At 52.7% G+C, this 18625-nt stretch overlaps 1 protein-coding gene across 1 annotated transcript in view; it reads right to left on the bottom strand.

The window, feature by feature from the left end:
• NCLIV_006880 (conserved hypothetical protein) overlaps positions 1-15430 on the bottom strand; it is a gene marked incomplete at both ends in the record, with an annotated part of 28592 nt that extends 13162 nt beyond the window's left edge. Inside the window, 23 exons of the mRNA XM_003880199.1 lie at positions 562-661; positions 1208-1296; positions 1629-1724; positions 2127-2189; positions 2598-2698; positions 3480-3610; positions 4052-4279; positions 4774-4923; positions 5544-5644; positions 6074-6167; positions 6593-6671; positions 7011-7111; positions 7424-8152; positions 8744-8887; positions 9510-9619; positions 10214-10360; positions 10716-11241; positions 12249-12354; positions 12804-12927; positions 13443-13578; positions 14300-14389; positions 14790-14894; positions 15251-15430. Of these exons, the coding sequence (XP_003880248.1) occupies positions 562-661; positions 1208-1296; positions 1629-1724; positions 2127-2189; positions 2598-2698; positions 3480-3610; positions 4052-4279; positions 4774-4923; positions 5544-5644; positions 6074-6167; positions 6593-6671; positions 7011-7111; positions 7424-8152; positions 8744-8887; positions 9510-9619; positions 10214-10360; positions 10716-11241; positions 12249-12354; positions 12804-12927; positions 13443-13578; positions 14300-14389; positions 14790-14894; positions 15251-15430 (3730 nt within the window). The remainder of the gene's footprint in view (positions 1-561; positions 662-1207; positions 1297-1628; positions 1725-2126; positions 2190-2597; positions 2699-3479; positions 3611-4051; positions 4280-4773; positions 4924-5543; positions 5645-6073; positions 6168-6592; positions 6672-7010; positions 7112-7423; positions 8153-8743; positions 8888-9509; positions 9620-10213; positions 10361-10715; positions 11242-12248; positions 12355-12803; positions 12928-13442; positions 13579-14299; positions 14390-14789; positions 14895-15250) is intronic.
• Between the last annotated feature and the right edge of the window lie 3195 nt (positions 15431-18625).

Genomic DNA, 18625 nt, shown 5'->3' on the forward strand with positions numbered 1-18625 from the left:
AGACCGCCCAAGATCGTCAGCTGCATAGTACGGGGACGACGTTGACCCTCCCAACAGCAACTCTATGTCCACGTACCTGCCGGTTATCTTTTGGTGTACCCCATACCCACATTTTTACGAATTCTCTGTCGGCCTCAGTAGGACCCGCTCTAATCTGCATTTACCCACGTCTCTCTCGCCATGTGCATGGCGCCGCACAAGTCACAACTGCATGCCTTACATCCCCTGCGGGCGACGTTTTAACAGAGTATAAGGAAGCAGTTGGAGAACGATTCCCAGGAAAAGCCGTAGATTGCCATGTCCCTCCCAAGCCGCAAAGCTCTCATCAAACCACAGATAAGACGGTGGAAGTGTCCGGGTGCAGCAACACAAGCGAGACATCAAGGGGATGAAACCAACATGCACAATATGCATGCAGTACGCATGCAGCATTCCTGTAAAGAGGTGTCGCAACATAATTGGAGTTTCTCCAAATGTTTGGAACACCCACAAAGTGGGTGTATATACGCGATACACATACGGATGATACTTGCACGTATCTGTGTATGCGTGTGTACGTACTGCCGCCTGCATGATGCTGCTGCTCCACCGAGTCATCTGTTGTGGTCCGACTGAAAATGGAAGATGTGTCATCATCGTCGTCGCTTTCTGACGACTCTTCCTGCGAACACGCAGTCACAAGCCCCCCGTATTGTCCTCAAACCGCTACACACGCCTAGATTCAGGTCTCTCTGAAAACTCTACTCTTTATCCTGGATGTCCTTCGTACAGATGTAACATTCGAGAAAACAAGCAACGGCGAATACCTATCGCCAGTGTCTTTTCACCCTTCGCGTAGGTTTCCATTCGCCGAAGCCCAAATGAAGTTGAAACAGTGCGGCAGATAATTCAAGGGATGTGCCTGTGTAAATTTACTCGTGTATCGGCTACATGCAATATCTATTGCCCAAATATATATATATATATATATATATATATATGGTTTCCCACAAGTATATATATATATATATATATTCGTATGGGAAACCACTGAGAGGATAGGAATACGTGTGACTCGTGGACCTCGAGTGTCCCAAGTTGTTAGAGGGTGTAAGGCGTCCTACCTATTCTTCGAAAGACACAGGAAAGCGAGGACATACAACATGACACAAGAGAGACAGAACGCAGAGAAAGTTCTTTTTTATTCTGCAAAGGGACTAACGCTCACGGGAGTGTGGTCCCCCGGGTGAAAATCCCTCATTTCTCGAGCTGCACTTAAGTCGAAGGAGGGTCTCTTCAAAAGTCTCCTCATGCTCGCTGAAAAGCAGACAACACAGAGAAAAAGAGCCTGATCGTTTCACCTCCAGCTTTTTTCGAGTGGAACTAAGCTGATGTCCTTTGCAGAAGATATTACTGACGTTTAAGAGTTCCTTTCAGTTTTCATTTCTCTCCTCGGATCCACTTTCTTCGTTCTCACCGTCCCGCCCCGTGGTTAGGTTTCGCCGTTCTCGCTGCAGTTACCAAAATCGTTCCCTCTTTCCACACCTTTCTCTCTCCGCTGCTCCTGATTTACTTCCACCCTCTCTTTTCACTTGTTCCCCTCCTGATTTTCTTCCTGTTCTTGCTGTGCATTCTTAAAGTTCACATACCGCCCTGCGCACGCGCCCGAGCTGTTTGCAGGTAGCCGTGGGCAGAAAAGACGAGAGACCGGAGGACATCCTTCAGGATTCGCTTTACTGTTCTTGCTGAAGAGAAAAGGAACAGATAACCATGGCATATGTCTGAAGCATCCGCGTGGGACGCATTTCTGCAAGTGAGTACATGTAGGTAATGTAATTCGTCCGTTTGACATGTCTACTTGCATATATTCTGCTGTGAACGTGTATGTTTTTTTGTGACACTCAAGTTTCCTCTTCATCGCGGACAGTTCACCGCCGAGGCTCTTTCAGACGCAAAAACAACTTCCCGTCACACACCTCTCTTCTAATGGAACAGCCAGAAACGCCAATTCTGTTGGCCGCTGACGTTCAAACAAGGCATTTTCGCATCGATTTTCCGTGTAGAATGCAAACCCTTTCGTGTATTCAGGGATTGTCTTCTTCTGACGTGGAAATAAAGTCGTTCGCCGCCTTTACCGAAACACTCACCGACGACTTCTACTTGAAGCATGTGCTGAAGCCAGGCTGCGCGCGTGCCGCGGATCATATGTCCTGATTTGACGGCCCACGAAAAATTGAAAACAGGGCGGAAAGTGGGATGCGTCGAGTGAAGAGAAACGACCGCAGTAGACGCGCTGATTTTTTGAGAGCTGTTACTGAGAAAAACCGTTCCGATGTACAGCAGGAAGCGCGGTTTCTGTAGATCCACTCGAACTCGAGTGTTACTCGTTTGGGAAACAGGACTATAACGGCTCTGTTGTGGAACACAAGCACTCTATGCATGCACGTGCACCGCTTTTTATGTAAAGGAAACTAGATACCCTGCCACTCTCTCGTCTTGCCTGTAAGGAAGGAGCGACGGTGTACAATTAGGACGTCTCCGTTTGTAAAAACGCACAAAAAAACGTATATGCGTATATTACGTATATGCAGATGTGTACATTGGTCCACTTGTCTCACCAAGCAGCCGCATGTTGATGCCTCGCAGGTGAAAAAAATGGGTTAAGCTGATGGAATCCGACGGTGTACATGGTGGCATTCCTTCAAGTTCAGCGAGGGCCCTACATACAACGAGAACAGGCAGTAAGAATGCGAGACATACTCAGTTGTACAACGAACCGATTTGCGTTCCTCATGAGGCGTCAACCAAACAGGTAACCCTATGGCACACACCTGCAGGCGCATGTAACGGCCTGCCTAGGCGTAACCCGATAGATCCGCATTACGGGTTGTGTACAAAAGGCTTACCTGGAGACACAAAACAGAGCCCACCGGGTGCATCTATACGTATATAGGGACACGGGGGAATGCGCCTGCACAATTCTATATTGGACCACCTACCTTTCTACCTCACTCTCTGTAAATGTATGAATATGGATACTGTGCAGTGTCATACGTATACATATCTACCCCTATCTACTAGTATGCACGTGCGCATATATATATATATATATATATATATAGAGAGAGAGAGAGAGACAGAGAGGTAGGTCAGCGAGCACAACAAATGGTCCCCGACAAGAGAGTTCGAATTGTTTGTAGGGGGGGCTGCGAAAAAACGCAAAGTGGGCATTCTAGCGTGAAGCGTTTGCACACTTGTTCAGGATCTCTGTCCGCACAGCGGCGGCAAGACGGCGAGCCCGACAATTCGGGAACGGCCCTGCGGTGCTTGGTTCCCCGGTCTCCTTGTAGCCGCTTGGTGTGTGTCCCAAAAGGAATTTCATTCTGCAGAGACCGGCATGAGACAGCCACAAATCCACAGAAAAGTGTGTGACGCGCCCTCTCCCGATTGCTTGCGAGTGTGTATGTAGATCCCTAGAAATGCATTCGCTTTTCACTTACAGGATCTCGTCGGGGGCGTACATGTTCACAATGGGAGAGTGCACGAGAGGGTCCAAATAGGTGCTTGTCACGGCGCCACGCGAAAGGCGCTGGAGACCTGCCAAGTGAGACGCGTTTCCCGTCTTCGCTGTCTGCAGACAACGTGGGAACAAGGCAGGCACACAAGACAAACCCGGTAAAGGAAATGTTTCGGCGAAAGGCAAAGATTTGAGGGTACTCGAAAGTGTTCCACACAAGCATGATATGCTGTATACATTGTTTACCACTCAGCCTGATGGGCGGAATGAATACGTCGCCGACGCATTTCCCGCATCCAGTCATGCGTCATGCTTTACGCCTCGAAGATGTCTACGCTAGCGCATCTTCGAATAGCCCCCTGCCTTCCCGGCTATCTACGTATTGATCGGCTCTCCTTCCTATCGCTCCAGCAGTTTATCTGTTGACTGATTTACTGATCGGCATGTGCCAGCGTAGAGAGAGGCATCTATGTAATCCAGTACAGTTCCGTATCGATCTGTGGCGTGAATATATACGTATATTCTTTATAGATACAAATGCGTATGAACAGTCACCTTGACAACGTGGAGGAGCTGCCTGCAGGCTCGATCTACGGCTGAGAGTTGCGTGGGCGGTTGGTGCCGAATGGCCATCTCGATGTCCCGAGCGTGAACGAAGGCGTTGCATCTGATACGTTCACAGATTTTTTCTCTCCTTTTTCCTTGAGAAACGTAAGCCGACGATCGAGGCTGTTGTTCGTCCTCAAGGCTGAAGCTATCCATTTGAGGAAACGCGAAGCAAAGCTAAATAGAACGACAAAGCCACACACACAACCGAAACGCCGCCAAGCGTTAAACGCGCGCACACTGGAGGGCGCTCTAGGCACTGCAGAGAGGACTGAATCAAAATGCGTCGGTGACGCTCTCGCATCGGCATGCGAACCTCTGACCAGCCGATGGACGTGCGCGACCCTGTGGATGCACGTTCCTACAGACACCTGTAAATGGATCCAACTGTCACCCATCGGTATATTCCTGAGTAAAGGGACCAGATTTTCAAGCGGATGTCATCTACATGCGTATCAGGTGGAGATCACATGCAAATATAACATCGGCCACTCCGTGGCATAGATAATCATGTACATAGATACACATGTGTTGTCATGCCTCAAGTGAGCATGTGTGCATTATATGCACATGAATGAATGCGCACATCTGTAGAGTAAGATGCTTATCTGTCAGCTGGGAGAAATCAAATACAGCCACGCGCAGATGTGAGAACGGTGCAAGAAGCCTACCCGGTAGAAGACGACTGCATCGTCGCTGCTTGGATCAAGCGAGAGAAGAACAGTCTTCATTATGACTTCGTCGGTCTTAAAAGAGCCCTTCCACGTCTGAGGTTTGACGAGCGACGCGAGATTTAGGCGTTGTTCAACGAACGCCAGTTCCTATCACCGAGAAAACAAGTAATGGTTGTCACTGAGACGAAGGTCTGCGCAAGCCTGCCTCTCACATGCCCCCCGTGTGTCACCAGGTGAATGCAAAGCGGTCTCTTTCGTCCTGGAAGGTTTGGCGTCGCCATCTGTCCCCCCTTTCTCACAGGGTCCACTACCTCCTTCCCGCTGTCGCGAAAAAGTTACGGGGCTCTACACACAACTATAGGTGTACCTGCATCTGTGCACGTTTCAGTATTCCACATCTCCCACTTCATTTGTGGATATAGGTAAGCATATACAGACGCGTTTGATGGGTCTGTATGGGCACACACGCGAGTCATCGGACACTGCTTTCGGTACTCAACCGAGCTCTAGTCCTATATAGGCTGCGACAGGCGTGGCTGGTGTCGACCTGTTCGCACTAGACTCGAAGCTGATTGACCGCAGCAAACTGAGGCACGAAACGGCCTTCCAACCGAGGTGCATGCAACCGCGCGAGAATCAGTCAGGTGTCTGTGTCTCTGTGCCAGGGTGAAGGCACCATTCCTTCTCGTGCGCCAGAGTCCGCCTCAGCGGCGCGCGCAGAACGGAAAATAAGCCAGTGGGGAATGCGCCTTCGCTTCTGGTGTTACCTCCGATAGCTGAGACGCGACGGGCTGAGGCCAATTGAGCAATCTCGGGACAGTCGCGGGCAGGGCGAAAACGACGACGCGGAATCCCTTGTAATCAATCGCTGAAGGTTCGGAAAAGACAGGAGCCGGAGAGAGCAGGATGGACCGCCGGACGAAGCCACCAACAGACACACGACAGGTAGACAAGCACCTTGTTCGTGCGGACGTTGGTGGTCGGATACTTCAACGCGGGAGACGGAGCGACGGGGCCGAAACAGCGGTGGAAAGCACCGACAACGAAGAGATGCTACAGGGGCGAGAGTGTGAAGCAAGGGAAGGGTCTAGCGACGATCTTTGTGTTATTCATGCCGGCTTTTTTGGCTCGCTGGACGACGCGAGGGAAGTCGAGAAACCAAAGAGTACGCCAAGACTCCGATGGAGGGCGAGAAGCGATGGGGCTGCAATGAAAACACGAGGTCCGCCGTCTCTAGGGTGCAAAAGAACAGGAAAGAGCATACGCGCTGTTCAATCTCTTGTCATGCCTTCCTCACCTGCCATCACGTGGACTTGAAGAGCAGTGAGAGAGTCACGCCCTAGGCCGCGCTTCGTGGAGACGCCCCTCGCAGAGTCCCCGTTTGCCTCTGTCTGCAAGATTCAGATAATTTAAACGGCAGAGCGAAACGGACGGAAAGGCGTTGAAACAAAAGAAGCCCGAAGGTCGGTGGGAGGACGCAAAGCAAACCCAGACTCGCCAGGAACGATTCTGGGACTGTAGATGGAAGCACATTCTTGCCTCATACCAGTGTGGCGCGTTTCCCACCAGAGGCAGACTCAAAAAGTAGACGTGAGTGAAGGACTGGAAGCTACAGAAATGGAGAGGCCAGCCACGACCCGAGAGAATCATTGTTGCAACGGAACCTGACTGAGACTGTTTCTTCCCGGGTATCGCAAATAGGAGAAGGGAACCCTTTTACGCATGAGTTTCGACCTTGCTGTTCGGGACGGTGTGTTTCTCTTCGCAGCAGAGGAAAGAACCGGCAGGGAACCGCATGCCTTTTATTTCAACAAACCTGAAGACCGCCGCGGCGCTTCAGCTCAACGATTGCATCATTCATCAGGTTTTGGGCTTGGATTTCAATGCCGTACAACCTGGGAAGGCCAAAGAAAAATCAAAAGAGATGCTCGACACCAGCATGACGATCTGCAGTATTTTCAGGTCATCTGCGTCTGTTCCTATTTATTGGGATGCCACGTACATGTAAGCGTATGTATATGTATACATGCCTCTGTTTCTTTAGATTGCAAACATCCATTCATCTTCGTGGGTTATGAAACCATAATCCGTGGAGCACGCTATATCTGTCACAGCCTTTCAAACGTTTGCGGCTTCTGACAAGAGACAACTGCGCTGGCTTCACCTAAATGCTCATGGTGTTTCTTCGGGCTGAAGAAAGTGGGCAGTGTATATTTCCCTGTGTTGCAGCGTACTTGCTTGCCTCTTCAATGTCGTGTTCTTCATCGCCCAGCACGAGAATTGCGAGCTGGCCGCCGGACGATGCTTCTTCTGTCCTGGGTTTGGCCATGAACATCTGAGCGGCGGAAGCGAAGAAGACACCACAGAACGAGCTCCGAATTTACCTGTTTTCCCGTCAACATCAGCCCAAAGATTGGCGAGATGGGAAACAGAGGCGTCCCGGGACGCGCGCGACACAGACCATCCAAAAAGTGCTGCCAAACATATGCCAGTTCCTGCTTCCAGAGAAAGGGACATGTGTTGTTGAAACCGAAACAAATCGCCTAGCGCGAAAAAGGGAGGGACCGCGGCGAGAAAGAAACCAAAAAGTGCATTTACGCAAAAGCACTAACGCAGCTCATATAAACAGCCTCCGTGCTTTGCTTACCTTGTCGAATTTGAAGAGTCTGAAGACACTGAAAGGATGATTGTCTGGGAGAAGACGAAGGTCGAGATCCCCTCCGGTCCACTGACGTTTGAGAACCTCCAGCGTTTTCCTCCGTTCTCTTGCTTGTCTCTCGAGTCCATCGAACACAAAGTTTTTTTCAAAGTTTGCCCATCTTTTCCTCGCTGCATGGACCGCAGCGACGCTGTCCTCTCTCGCGACCGCGCCCTCCTGACTCGAGCTTTCGAACCGCCTGAAGCCTTCATCTGGCCCTGTCAGCTGCCTCTTCCACCCTTGACGAAGTCCCTTCTCGTCAGAGACGCGCACGCTGGCACCGTCTCTGTTTCGCCCCCCTTCACCCGCACAGACGTCCTCTCGGGGTTCCGGCCATCTCTCCCCCTCTGCAAACGATCTAGAATCCCGACCTGTCCACCGAGCTGCGCGGGACGACTTTCTCTGGAGTTGCAGCTTCTCTTCTACAGCAGTCTCTTTCCACGCAGCGAGATTTTTTCTTTCTTCCTTCGACAGAGCCTCGCCTCTTCGTCGCTTCGCTTCTAACGCAGCTATACTGGCAGCATGGTGGGCACGCTGTTGCGCGCGAACGATGCGCTGCTGCAAATGCTTCAGGCTCTCCACAATGGTGTCCCTCTTTTCACTTTCTTCGGTTTCTCTCTGGGCCTTTGTGCACATAAGCAAGCCGCTCGGATGGGGGTTGTCGAACGGTAAAGACCCCTGAAAACACGCGGGAAAAGGCAAAAAAGCAGAGGAACTGAACGACATGCAATCCAGGACAGATGGCCCCGTGTAGCCTCGAGTGAGGACGAATACGGAATCAAACCGGGAGTCGCCTCACGCTTCGTCCTCCCACTCGCGTTGCTCCCAGGAGCAGCGTCCCTCGAAGAGTTGTATCCAGAGAAAAGAGAGAGAATGACAGCAGGTTTTTGTCCAACAGCAGCGAACCGCTTCAAAAGACACCAGCGCCAAAGCAACTTTCGGGTGTTGTGGAGGGTGCACAACACGCAGCCATCCTTTGGCACACTCGTGGGAGAAGCGTGCAGGTCTGAAAAGGGAACTGTAAGAGTGGAACGGTCCTCAGGTGCTCTCCCGTGCACGAGGTGCCGGACCTAGGTGAAAAGATACAGAGGCATGCAACAGCGTCTAGTTTTAGCCTATTCATGGATCTCTGACAGCGGCTGATCCGTTCCGCACCCCAGAAGCGTAGTGTTTGCCGCCCAGGACAACACATGGCGCATGGTTGGGCAACTGCATGCACACCCCAGGTCGCCTCATATCTGCAGACACACGAAGAGCCGGTCTGCTTACGAGGAAGAGCGAATTTTCAGAGATTCCGAAAAGGTGCCGCTCGACGATTTCAATGGCAACGTTCGTGGCGACGAAGGAAAAGGCGCTGCTCGCGCTCACGCATTGGCACGACGCGAAGAGGTGCGAGTACAGCGTATTTTTCTTCTGGAGAGACAACCGACAGAGAAAAGCGCCTCAGCGAGTCCACCAGTTCGGACCGAGACAACTCTGTCAGTCGGCGCAGCGGCCTGCTAACTCAGAGGGTCGTGTCCCCCTGTCTCTTCTCTAGAGCGCGAAGGCGCTTCCCAACTCGAAGACCTCCTAGAGTTCCCAACGCCAACATGCGCATTCGCGTTTCTGTCGATCTTCGTTTGGCTTCACATCACCGAAGAAACGCGCCACCGTCACGGTTTGAACGGTTACGCTGCAGCGCGGTACGCATGGATAGACCTCACACACTCATAGTTGCTCGCTTATCGAGAAAAAAGGCGGTTCTAACTTGCAGGGAGTTCAGTGCCTACAAATTCTGGAGTACTTGTCGACTGGCGCCGGCCCTTTACGCGGTCTGGCGGGACTCGCGTATCGTTTTGCAAAATATATGACCATTCGTTCCTGCAGGTGCGCGTCCCCTCAGGCATGGATCCACGGATGCATGCACGATGTCTACGTGCGTACTGGTAATGTGGAAGGACGACTGCGCAGTTGTGCACCTCCCGTAGAAAGTTAGGCAAACGAAGGCACTTTCGGCAGTAGCTCGCAGTCTGTAACAGAGAAGAAAGGGATTTACCGGGTCGGTTTCGTCGGTAACTCGCGCACTCGAAAGATCTCGGGACACCACTTTGTCGAGGAGTTTGTTGCACACGTGCTGAGGCGAATGGAGCCACAGACTGGTGCTCTCTGCACCGAACAAGACACGAAGAGTAAACCAGAGAGACCATGGAAGATATAATCAGATGTGAACCTTCCGACGGATGGCACAACGGGCACACAAAGACGCGACTCGGTTTTTTTCTTGTGCCGACACATCTGAAGAGCAGAAAGATCGGACCCTCCACCAGAGATGGCGCATACGGTCGGGCAAACCCGCGTGAACGTCGCTAAGCAAGAGGACACAACATTTTTCCGCTTTGCTCCTTCCTGAGGCTCTTTCGTGTCCGTCCTTTTGTGTGTGTCCTGCAACACCCCAGGTGCCGGCGAGCAGTTGTCAACGACAAACAGCCCCCGAGAAGCACGGAGTTTTCCCGAAAATGAAGAGGAGAGTGACATCTGGAGTGGAGCAAGGTCATCTTTGTTGGCCTTTCCACTCCCGATTCTACAGCGGTGCACGCCCGAGTTCCTGTGTGTGCTGGATATACGTATATCCGCACGAATGTAAGCATCCCGTCCGCCTGTATGCATCTATACTTGTTTTCGCAGGGACGAATACCGCACACGCCTGTGACCCCATGGACGACCCCCCGAACGGTCCTACGTTAGGCAGCGCTGACTCACCCGATGCGCTGGAGCCTTTCTTCAGAAACTTGTTGATGTTGCGGAAGATCCGGTCCGGGGAGAAAAGCGGCACGGGACAGAGCGCAAACATTTCCTCAGGCGACGTCTCGAGGAAAAGCGAGGCGAAGTTTTTGATCGAGCAGTCCGCTGAAGAAGACGAATTGTGCACAGCCCCGTAGAACCCTCCATCGTTTCTGCTCGTCCAGCCTTGCACTTCTCTGCCTTTCCAGAATGACGTAGGCATGCGCGTATGGATGTACGAGGCTTTGATCCTCGGCCGTCCTCTCCTCCCTCTGATACGCTGCGACCCGACACCTGTGCTCGCTTGCTTCTGGAGGTTCCTCCCCGAGTCCTGAGTTTCTGTCCACCTGTAGGAGTGCTGTGTGCGCGAGCGTATACGTCGGTGCTGGTCCATATCTATGCATGCGTGAATGCGGTGGTTACGTATGTAGGTTTGTCTGTAAGTGCTTTCTGCTCCCACCGGCTGCTGGCGTTCTCTTACCTGCCTTCACATGCAGCTGTGGAAACACCGTGACTGGGCAAGACTCGTCGTCCCTTTCCTCGCCAAGAACGTCTATCAGAGGTCTCGGTGCCGAACGCAAAGAAGTACTGTTTTTGTCAAGCGCCAGCTCGAGTGCCCTGGCACGGATATTTCGCATCGCCTGAGCTGCTTCTCGATCTCCTCCGAACAGGACTGTTCTCGCCTCTTTCTGTCTCCTCCTCACTCTGCGCAGCTCCATCTCGAGTCGCCTCTTCTCTTCCTCATCTTCGGTGGAGTCCTCCGAGCCGTCCTGTTGCCACGCAGGCGTCGCCTGCGCTGAGCGCCCCGTCTCTTGATTTTCCCCGGCGTTTGCTCGTCTTTCAGCCGCTCTTAGCTGCGCGCTGAGTTTCTCCGGCTCGACGCAATCTCCTAGCTCGACTTCCTCGAACCGCTGCAGCTGCTGTGCCTCGTGAACCAGCCGCTGGCGCCTCGCGCGAGTCACGCGAAGCTCGTCCTCTCGATACCAAGTGCCTGTCCACTCCGGTTCCTGCACGGACGAAAAAGTCGAGGAAGAGCGACGCGAGGAGTCACGCGGCAAAGAGCGGGGATCTGCTGTTCAGAGGAAAGGCCGGGGCACCACAACCGGCCCGCTGCTGCCCAGTGAACGCCAAACCAGAGGTGCGCCACCAAGTGGAGAACGGTTCGGAGCTCGTAACGACTCACGAAAGCAAAGCTGCGAACACGGGGACGGAGAGGCGAGGTACGGCCCTCAGCACCCGTCGGCAATCGGTCCATCTGTGCATCTAAGTTGGTTCCCGGTTATCTATTTTGGACGCTAACTTCCCAGCTCCAGAGGAAAACAAAACCACGCAGTGAAGAAACAGAAACGCAACCTAGAAAGTAGAGCGAGTGCAGGCAAGAAAACCCACACTCGAGAGCGCATCTACCACGAGAGCCCGGGTGGAGGGGGGGGGTACCACCGTACGCGACCCCGCAGACGAGGGCCGTCGTCCTCAGAGTCCCCATGGAGGAAGCACGAGCAGGCGCGAGGCGCGGGCCAGCGCGGTATCTATATACCTTCAGGGTTACTAGAACCATTTAAATGTCAGCAGAAGATACGTAACACTATTACAATACAACCTATAAAAGGCGTACGTTAGAGACTTAGACTCGCGTTGGAGCACATTGTTTCATTCGATAGTGTTCGGACCACCACTCTAAATCTATTCCATGTAAATACAGGTTCATCACCTTACTTAAGCATGCGTCTGATTTTTACAGCAAGACTAGACGATTCGTTGTATTACACTTTATATTGCCTCTCTAAACTATATAACGGTCGTGATGTACGCTGGGATTCCGTTCCACCTGCGCGGCCTTCTTTGGCGCGAAGGCGGCGACTCGGAAACAAATCTCAAAGAGGAGGAAGAACCGCCGGAGCAAAAGGCAGAAGGAAAGAGAGTGCCCTGCGTGTCGCTTAGGCCTGAGAGGCCGGCGTCTGATAAAAAACGAGACTCCGAAAGGGAAGACAATGCAGGACACACGTGGACGTACCGGTAAGCAATCCAGCGATCCGCGCGCCTTGGGGAGTTGCCCCTGGTCGGGCATCGTCTCCTTCGCGTCGAGCGACTTGAGCCTGGTGCCGTCAGCGGCGCGATGCCTGGGTTGTGGTCGTTCGCGTTGCGTCAGACAAACACACATTCGAGAGACGCACAGCGAGAGAGATCAAGGTCGAGTCCTCTTCGCGAACGAGCTGGCGGAAAGAGCCACCCTTCCTTTCGAAAAGGGGACGACCACAAGCACCCAGTCGGCTCTGAAGTCACTCCACGAAAGAGACCCAGGGAGAAATGTGCGCCTTTGCGCGAACACGAAGGATAGCAAGAAGAGCATCAGCCGCGACAAGGGACGACGGTCTCGGGACAACGTGCACGCAGGAAACGTTCCAAAAACCCAGCGGAGCCTAAAGAGGAATGTCAGAGCGAGGCACAGACGAATTCCTCGTTTTCGGTCTTTGCGCGAAGAAGGAACGCTCGACGGGGTAAGAAAGCAAATGTTGTGCATGCGAAAAAGACGACCGACTCCGCGCTAGAACGCACTCGTCTCGCTCACCCCCTCTCGACGCCATCTACCAACGCGTCGGCCTTGTGCTTCAGCGCGTCCAAGTCCCAGAGGAAGCCCGAGGAGAACGAGCCGTCTGGAAAGTGAGCGAGGCGAGCTGCGAGTTTTATGATGCCTGAAAACAGCAAAGCAGATCGAGGGCAGGAAACCAGGAGCTTTGAGACACCTGAGGCAGGGCGGGTGCTCAGGAAGGCGTCAACAGTGCCGCGGGAAAAAGAAAGAGAAAAGGACAGAGACAAGCAACGCAGGGGCCACACAACAGACGACTCTGGGAGGAAGTATGACGCAAGGGATCGCGCGAACAAGGAGACCAAGAACCGCAGAAGCGGCCGACCGGGATGCGTGTGTGCTGGCGAGCCGAGGGCGTTGTCCAGAAACCGAGAGAAGGCAGCCGTTTCCCGAGATCGAAGCAGAAGCACATTCGCCCGAACTTTACAGATTTCTCTCTCCATTCCTGCACACTCGCTCTCTCTCCACAACCACATTCACAGGACTTCACGCAGGCGGATCTCGCCTCGACCCTCACTGGAGTCAATAGCCACCGTGTCGAGGTGCCCGCTCCTTCAAAATGTAGAGCAGATGTGTGAGACAGCGGCGTCTGCATGCGCGGCTCAGCTTCGCCCTTCTCACCTGCAGGTGCGGCGGACTTCATCCGCGCAAAAAGAGGATACTCCCGAGTCTTGCTGAGTCCGCCCAAGCGCCGATAGGAGAGCCCCAGGTCCAGGCGTGCCCAGGCAATTTCTTTTCTCAACTTTTTCGTGGATTCCTGCCGCGGCAAAGACAAGTGTACCAAGCTGCCAAGAAAGACTTCACTGGGCCGCTGGAGTCAACCGACCGAAAAGCGTCTCGAGGTGTCCAGGTCAGGTCCCCTGCCCTAGAAAAATCGATTACCCAGTCAGGGACAGGGCGTTTTTCCCAGCAGTGCACCACGCAGAATCAGGGAGCGTCCTGCGTGCCTCGCACAGGCTCGCGAGTTGCCAGGAGCCAATAGAAAAGTTCTCCCCCTCGCAAAAGAGGCCACGCGGAAAATCCGCTATGGTAAAGATTGATTCTCCCCCCTCCTTCCTTCAGACGCTTTTCGTCTCCATTACTTGGAATAACCGCAGTGGGGGTGCACGCCCACCGGTGGATATCTGGACACGTCTTCCTTTTCCTCACAAATAAAAGTGTATATGCGCATAGACAGTTCCTTATAGAGGGAAAAGAGAGAGACATGTAATTCGACATGAAGCTCCAGGCAAGTCCAAGTTTGCTATCCACTCCAAACGCCATCCATATATATATATATATATATATATATATGTGGCTCCTGTGTCGTATACTCAGATGCATACGCATGCACACATGTGCGTAGTCTTCATCGAAATATGCCGTGTAAGGAAAGCTTGGTAGAATTATTGGGAGGGGGTTCCAAGTGTATTTCCGCAAACGCTGGCCCATTCTTAACGTCTCCACGGTGTCTGTGTTCCAGAGTTACAGAAGCTTACATGGACAATGACAATGTCGATCGCGGGTCGCCCGGACGGGAAAATGTGAAAGAAGGGCAAGATGAAAGTCCGGTCGATGTCCATGATCAGCTGAACACACACCAGGCCCCGAGAAAAGAGAGCGCCAACCCGTAACGTAAAAGAGGTAGAAACACAGTTTCACGCGTTGAGCAACCGCGACGACAAAATGGAGAAAGCGTGGTAGGTGTATGTAGAGATCTTTGCCAAACGTTGTGCCTTTACGTCGAATAAATATATGTACATTTCATAAATATATGCATATTTTTCATGTAGCATGTCTTTCTTCCCTGATACAGCGAAACAGGCAGTGGTTGGAAAACCTGACGGTCTACAAAGCACGGCCTGCCACAGACACAATACAAAGATATGTAGATATATACATATATTTATACATATATATATATACATATTTATATATGTATGAGACGCAAAGCATCGAAGTTTTTGTCGTGAACTGGTGCGATCTTACCGGTTCCTTGGGGCGTCGCGAATACACCGAGCGGAAGACGACGCGCTCCGGTTGCTGACAAACCCGGGAGAGATTTTCATCTCTGTACATGACAGCAAGAGCCAGCTAGACAGGGGCAGCAGACGGAAACGGGCCAAAGGAAAATTTGAGGACAGCAGAAACCTTTCGGGGACCCAAAGAACGAGGGCAAGTGTTCAACGGCGACAGAACGAAAGGCGGGAACGGAACGGTTTTTTCCGACTCTTTCACACATGTCTTGCTTCATTCCTTCTTCTCCCCCTCTTTATCCTTTCTCGTTTCTCCTGCTGTCTTCGTTTCATTGGTCTTCTCGACTAAGCATCCGAGCTCGGGGAAGAGCACGAGAGAGACACAGCGCGCAGAATGTCGGCGCAACCCTCGGGCCAGCCTCGACGTCTTTCCCCGCGGCGTTTGTCTCCCTGTCGCATCCCGGCCTTTCTTACCGGGGCCCCTTCTTGAAGCGCTTGAGCGACCTCAACGCGCAGAGAAAAGTAGGAAACTTTAACAGCGACGGCTGCCTGGCCGGTTGCAAAGGAGGAAGCCTTCTCGTTGCGCTCGCCGTTTCCATAAACCGCGTCCTCCCGCGACTGCCCCTGGAGCGAGGCCTCCGCAAGTCGCAACATTGCGCGAGAAAAGAAAGTCAGAGAGCAGAAAGGTCGAGCCGGGCGGCAGCCAAAGAGAGAACCGTCAGCGGAAGACTTGGCAGGCGAGAAACGCGGAGATCGGCTTGCGAAGGAGGGAAACGCGACGAGGCATGCGAAGGGAGACGGGCGGGAGAAGGAGAACTATACACGAAGACGAGGCCAAGCAAAGCTCGGATGTTCGATTAACGTTAGGCAGGACCACACCGAACACCCGAACGACGGAGACGACGTAGCTCCGACTGCTGTCAGGTGCCTGTCCAGAGAACGAGAAGCGAAAGCAGAGACGAGAAAACGAGCAAAGAGAGAAAACGAAGACAGAGGATCGAGACGGCGAAGCCATAACCAAGCTGTGGACTTGTTATGTCAGGCGTCGCGGAGAAAAAAAACGGACAGGCCTGCAACGGCGCCCCGCTCGTCGGCTCGTCCACAAAGCGCGTACGGAGGATTTATTTCATCTTGCGAAAGAGAATGGAAGATGGGGGCAGGCGCATCACGGAGAATGACTCCGAAGGATTTCGAAGGCAAAGCCGAGAATCAGGCGGCGAGCCAGGAGACCGAACGGCCACAGGGAAAGCAGAGAAGACTCAGACAGAGACACGGGAGTACAGCAGGAGAGACCGGTCCGACGCGCAGGAGCGTATCGAGGTAAGGGATGCAGACAGAGACAAAGCCGGAAACAAAAGCGAAAAGACAGGATGGCGGATGCGACCGAACGGTGTGCTCCGTGACCAGATGGAAGGGACTAGCACGAGAGGGAAAAGGAAAACGAGAATCAAAAACCGGCAGAAAGGCGTTCCCACCAGTACAGGCGCTGCCTTGGTCCGCGACAGAACCCCGAAAGAACAGATACCCTTAGAACTCTGAAGGGATGCCGCCCATCCAGCTTCTTCATCCCTCCTTATTTCTGGTGTCGCCTTTCCCCTCCGTGTTCTCTGCTTGTCAAGTTCCTTGTATCTAGTTAGTTCACTGCGTACTTAGGATCAGACCAAAAGAGTTCACTAGGGGTACTAGGAACTAGGAGATCACGTTAGTTCTTGGAAAAACTTTCCGTTGTCCTCCGTGTGACGGAGGCGGAGTTGCCTGCCGTCGCTTTGACTGCCAAGTCCAGGCTTCGTGTCTCTGGAGGAACAAAATGACACCGAAAGTGACGAGGCAACGAAGCGAAAAAAGAAACATTTGCTTGATCCGCTCCAAACAAGTCAACAGGACGGCGAGTTCCTCCCGGCTGGTGCCGCAAACCAAGAACGGGCGAGATTCCGTCCGGCACTGCGAGGCAAGCGCGAGCGGGAGGGACGGCTGTCCGTTACGGAAAAAGGAACAGTTGAAAAGGAGAAAAAGAAGAGGGAAGAGCGGAAAGGGGAACGATTTCTGTCATTGTGCCAAACAATATAGAGTTAGACGATTCTTCCTCACGCAGTCTCACGGTGAACGTACGGAGAGGAAGAAGACGGGAAAAGTGTATCGATTCGAAGACGGAAGCGAACAGAAGGGGAGAAGGAAAGCAAAAGGTTCTGCATCCCCTTCAATTACCCAAGAAAAACAAAGGCGACAAGACAAATGAGGTCGAATTCGCGCTTTTCGCCGAGACGAGCCAGGAGGGCGGAGAGAGAGGTCCCGTGTCACTGGAGAGGCGCGGTAGACTTTCGCGGATGGCGCAAAAGAGCCCATAGGAACGCGCACGAAGGAAACAGCACAGAGTGAACAGCAAGAGACTCAAGAAAAATCGATTTCCTTTTTTCTATGTTTCGGTCTTCTCCCGGTAACTAGCGACCGCGCACGCGCGCGGACGTTTGCTCTGTCTAACGACAGCCCCGCCACTAGACCCGCGAGTCGCCACACAAGACATCGAGAGACAGAGTGCAGCGTCTCACCTCCTGGCCAGTCGCTGCTCTTTCCTAAATATGGGGAGGAAAATGGTGTGCCTTTCTGAATGGTGCGACCGCTTACGAAAAGGAATCGTGCGTTTTTTGTTGAAGAGGATTGTGTGTCGCTGTTTTCCCGTGGATAGGTTGTCACACCCGACCTCTCGTGCTGGGCATCAACAGAGAAAGGAGCGTGAAACTTGCGCGACAAAACACGCGGACGGCCAGGTTCCTTGCTGTAGGCGATTTGGAATGCTTTCCGAAAGGGAGGCGAATCCGCTGCGGTTCCCGTGTTGAGGGGTGTTCGCCGCTGGCTGGGTCTTTCTCGCCTGCACAAGAGAACGGCAAGCTTCAGGAAAACAGATTTGCCAAGTCTCTCTTTCCGCATGCTTCTGAACGAGGAGAAGGCCGACGACTAACGGAGACAGAGAAAAAGAGGATGCCCTTACGGTCCTCAGGGGATATTTTCTCAAACGTTTGCCACTGGTTTTCCCCCTATTCCCTAGAACGCGCTATCAGTTGCGCCATCGTTACCACGCCAAACGCGCGGCAGAGGCGCAAGCAGTAGAGAAGCAGGAAAGACGGAACTACCGGGCACGGCGCCCCGGCAAGGCTGCTTTCCTTTCCAGACTCGACGGAAGCTGCAGGAGACAGAAAGAGAGTCTTGCAAAAGAGACAGCGAACGCACGATCAAGCAAGTGACCGTTTTTGCGCCTTCGCTCCCCTCGCCCCATCAGTGGCTTGGAGCTTTGGAGTTCCCTCGCTATGTCGTCGAAGCTTCAAAGACTGGTTGATTCGATTTCTGGAAAATAACAACCGCAGTTTTAACCAGCAGAGAAGCGGAGGAATGTGGCTCTTAACGCGCGTTCGGGTCGTTCGATTTCCTTCCTGTTCAGTGCCAACGGTAAAACGTGCACACCGCACAACAGGCAAAAATCTGGAGCTTTCTCTCTTAAAAGAATGCATCTAGGGCTGCACTACAGAATGTGAACATGTTCAATCCAGAAGCTAACACTTTGCCCTGTTGTCCTGGCGAAAGGCGCACTACAAACATCCCCAGTTAGAGCAGACATCAAGTGCGTCCCGGTGACACAGTTACCCTGAAAACAGTGGCTGGGAACATGACCCTCGTAGAAACAGAGACATGACTCAGAAGCGAGTGAAGACCACATTCTGTTTACAAGCGCAAATATATGTGTATCCTGGTTGGAGCGGCAACGCCTTCCCCAGCACCAGGCACGCTGCGTGTCTTTAGCGATAAACGCAGGGTGGGAGTTGCCTAGAAGGACTTTCCCAAAAGTGAAGCGAACAC

This window comes from Neospora caninum, chromosome II, assembly GCF_000208865.1.
Source record: "Neospora caninum Liverpool complete genome, chromosome II".
NCBI lineage: Eukaryota > Apicomplexa > Conoidasida > Eucoccidiorida > Sarcocystidae > Neospora > Neospora caninum.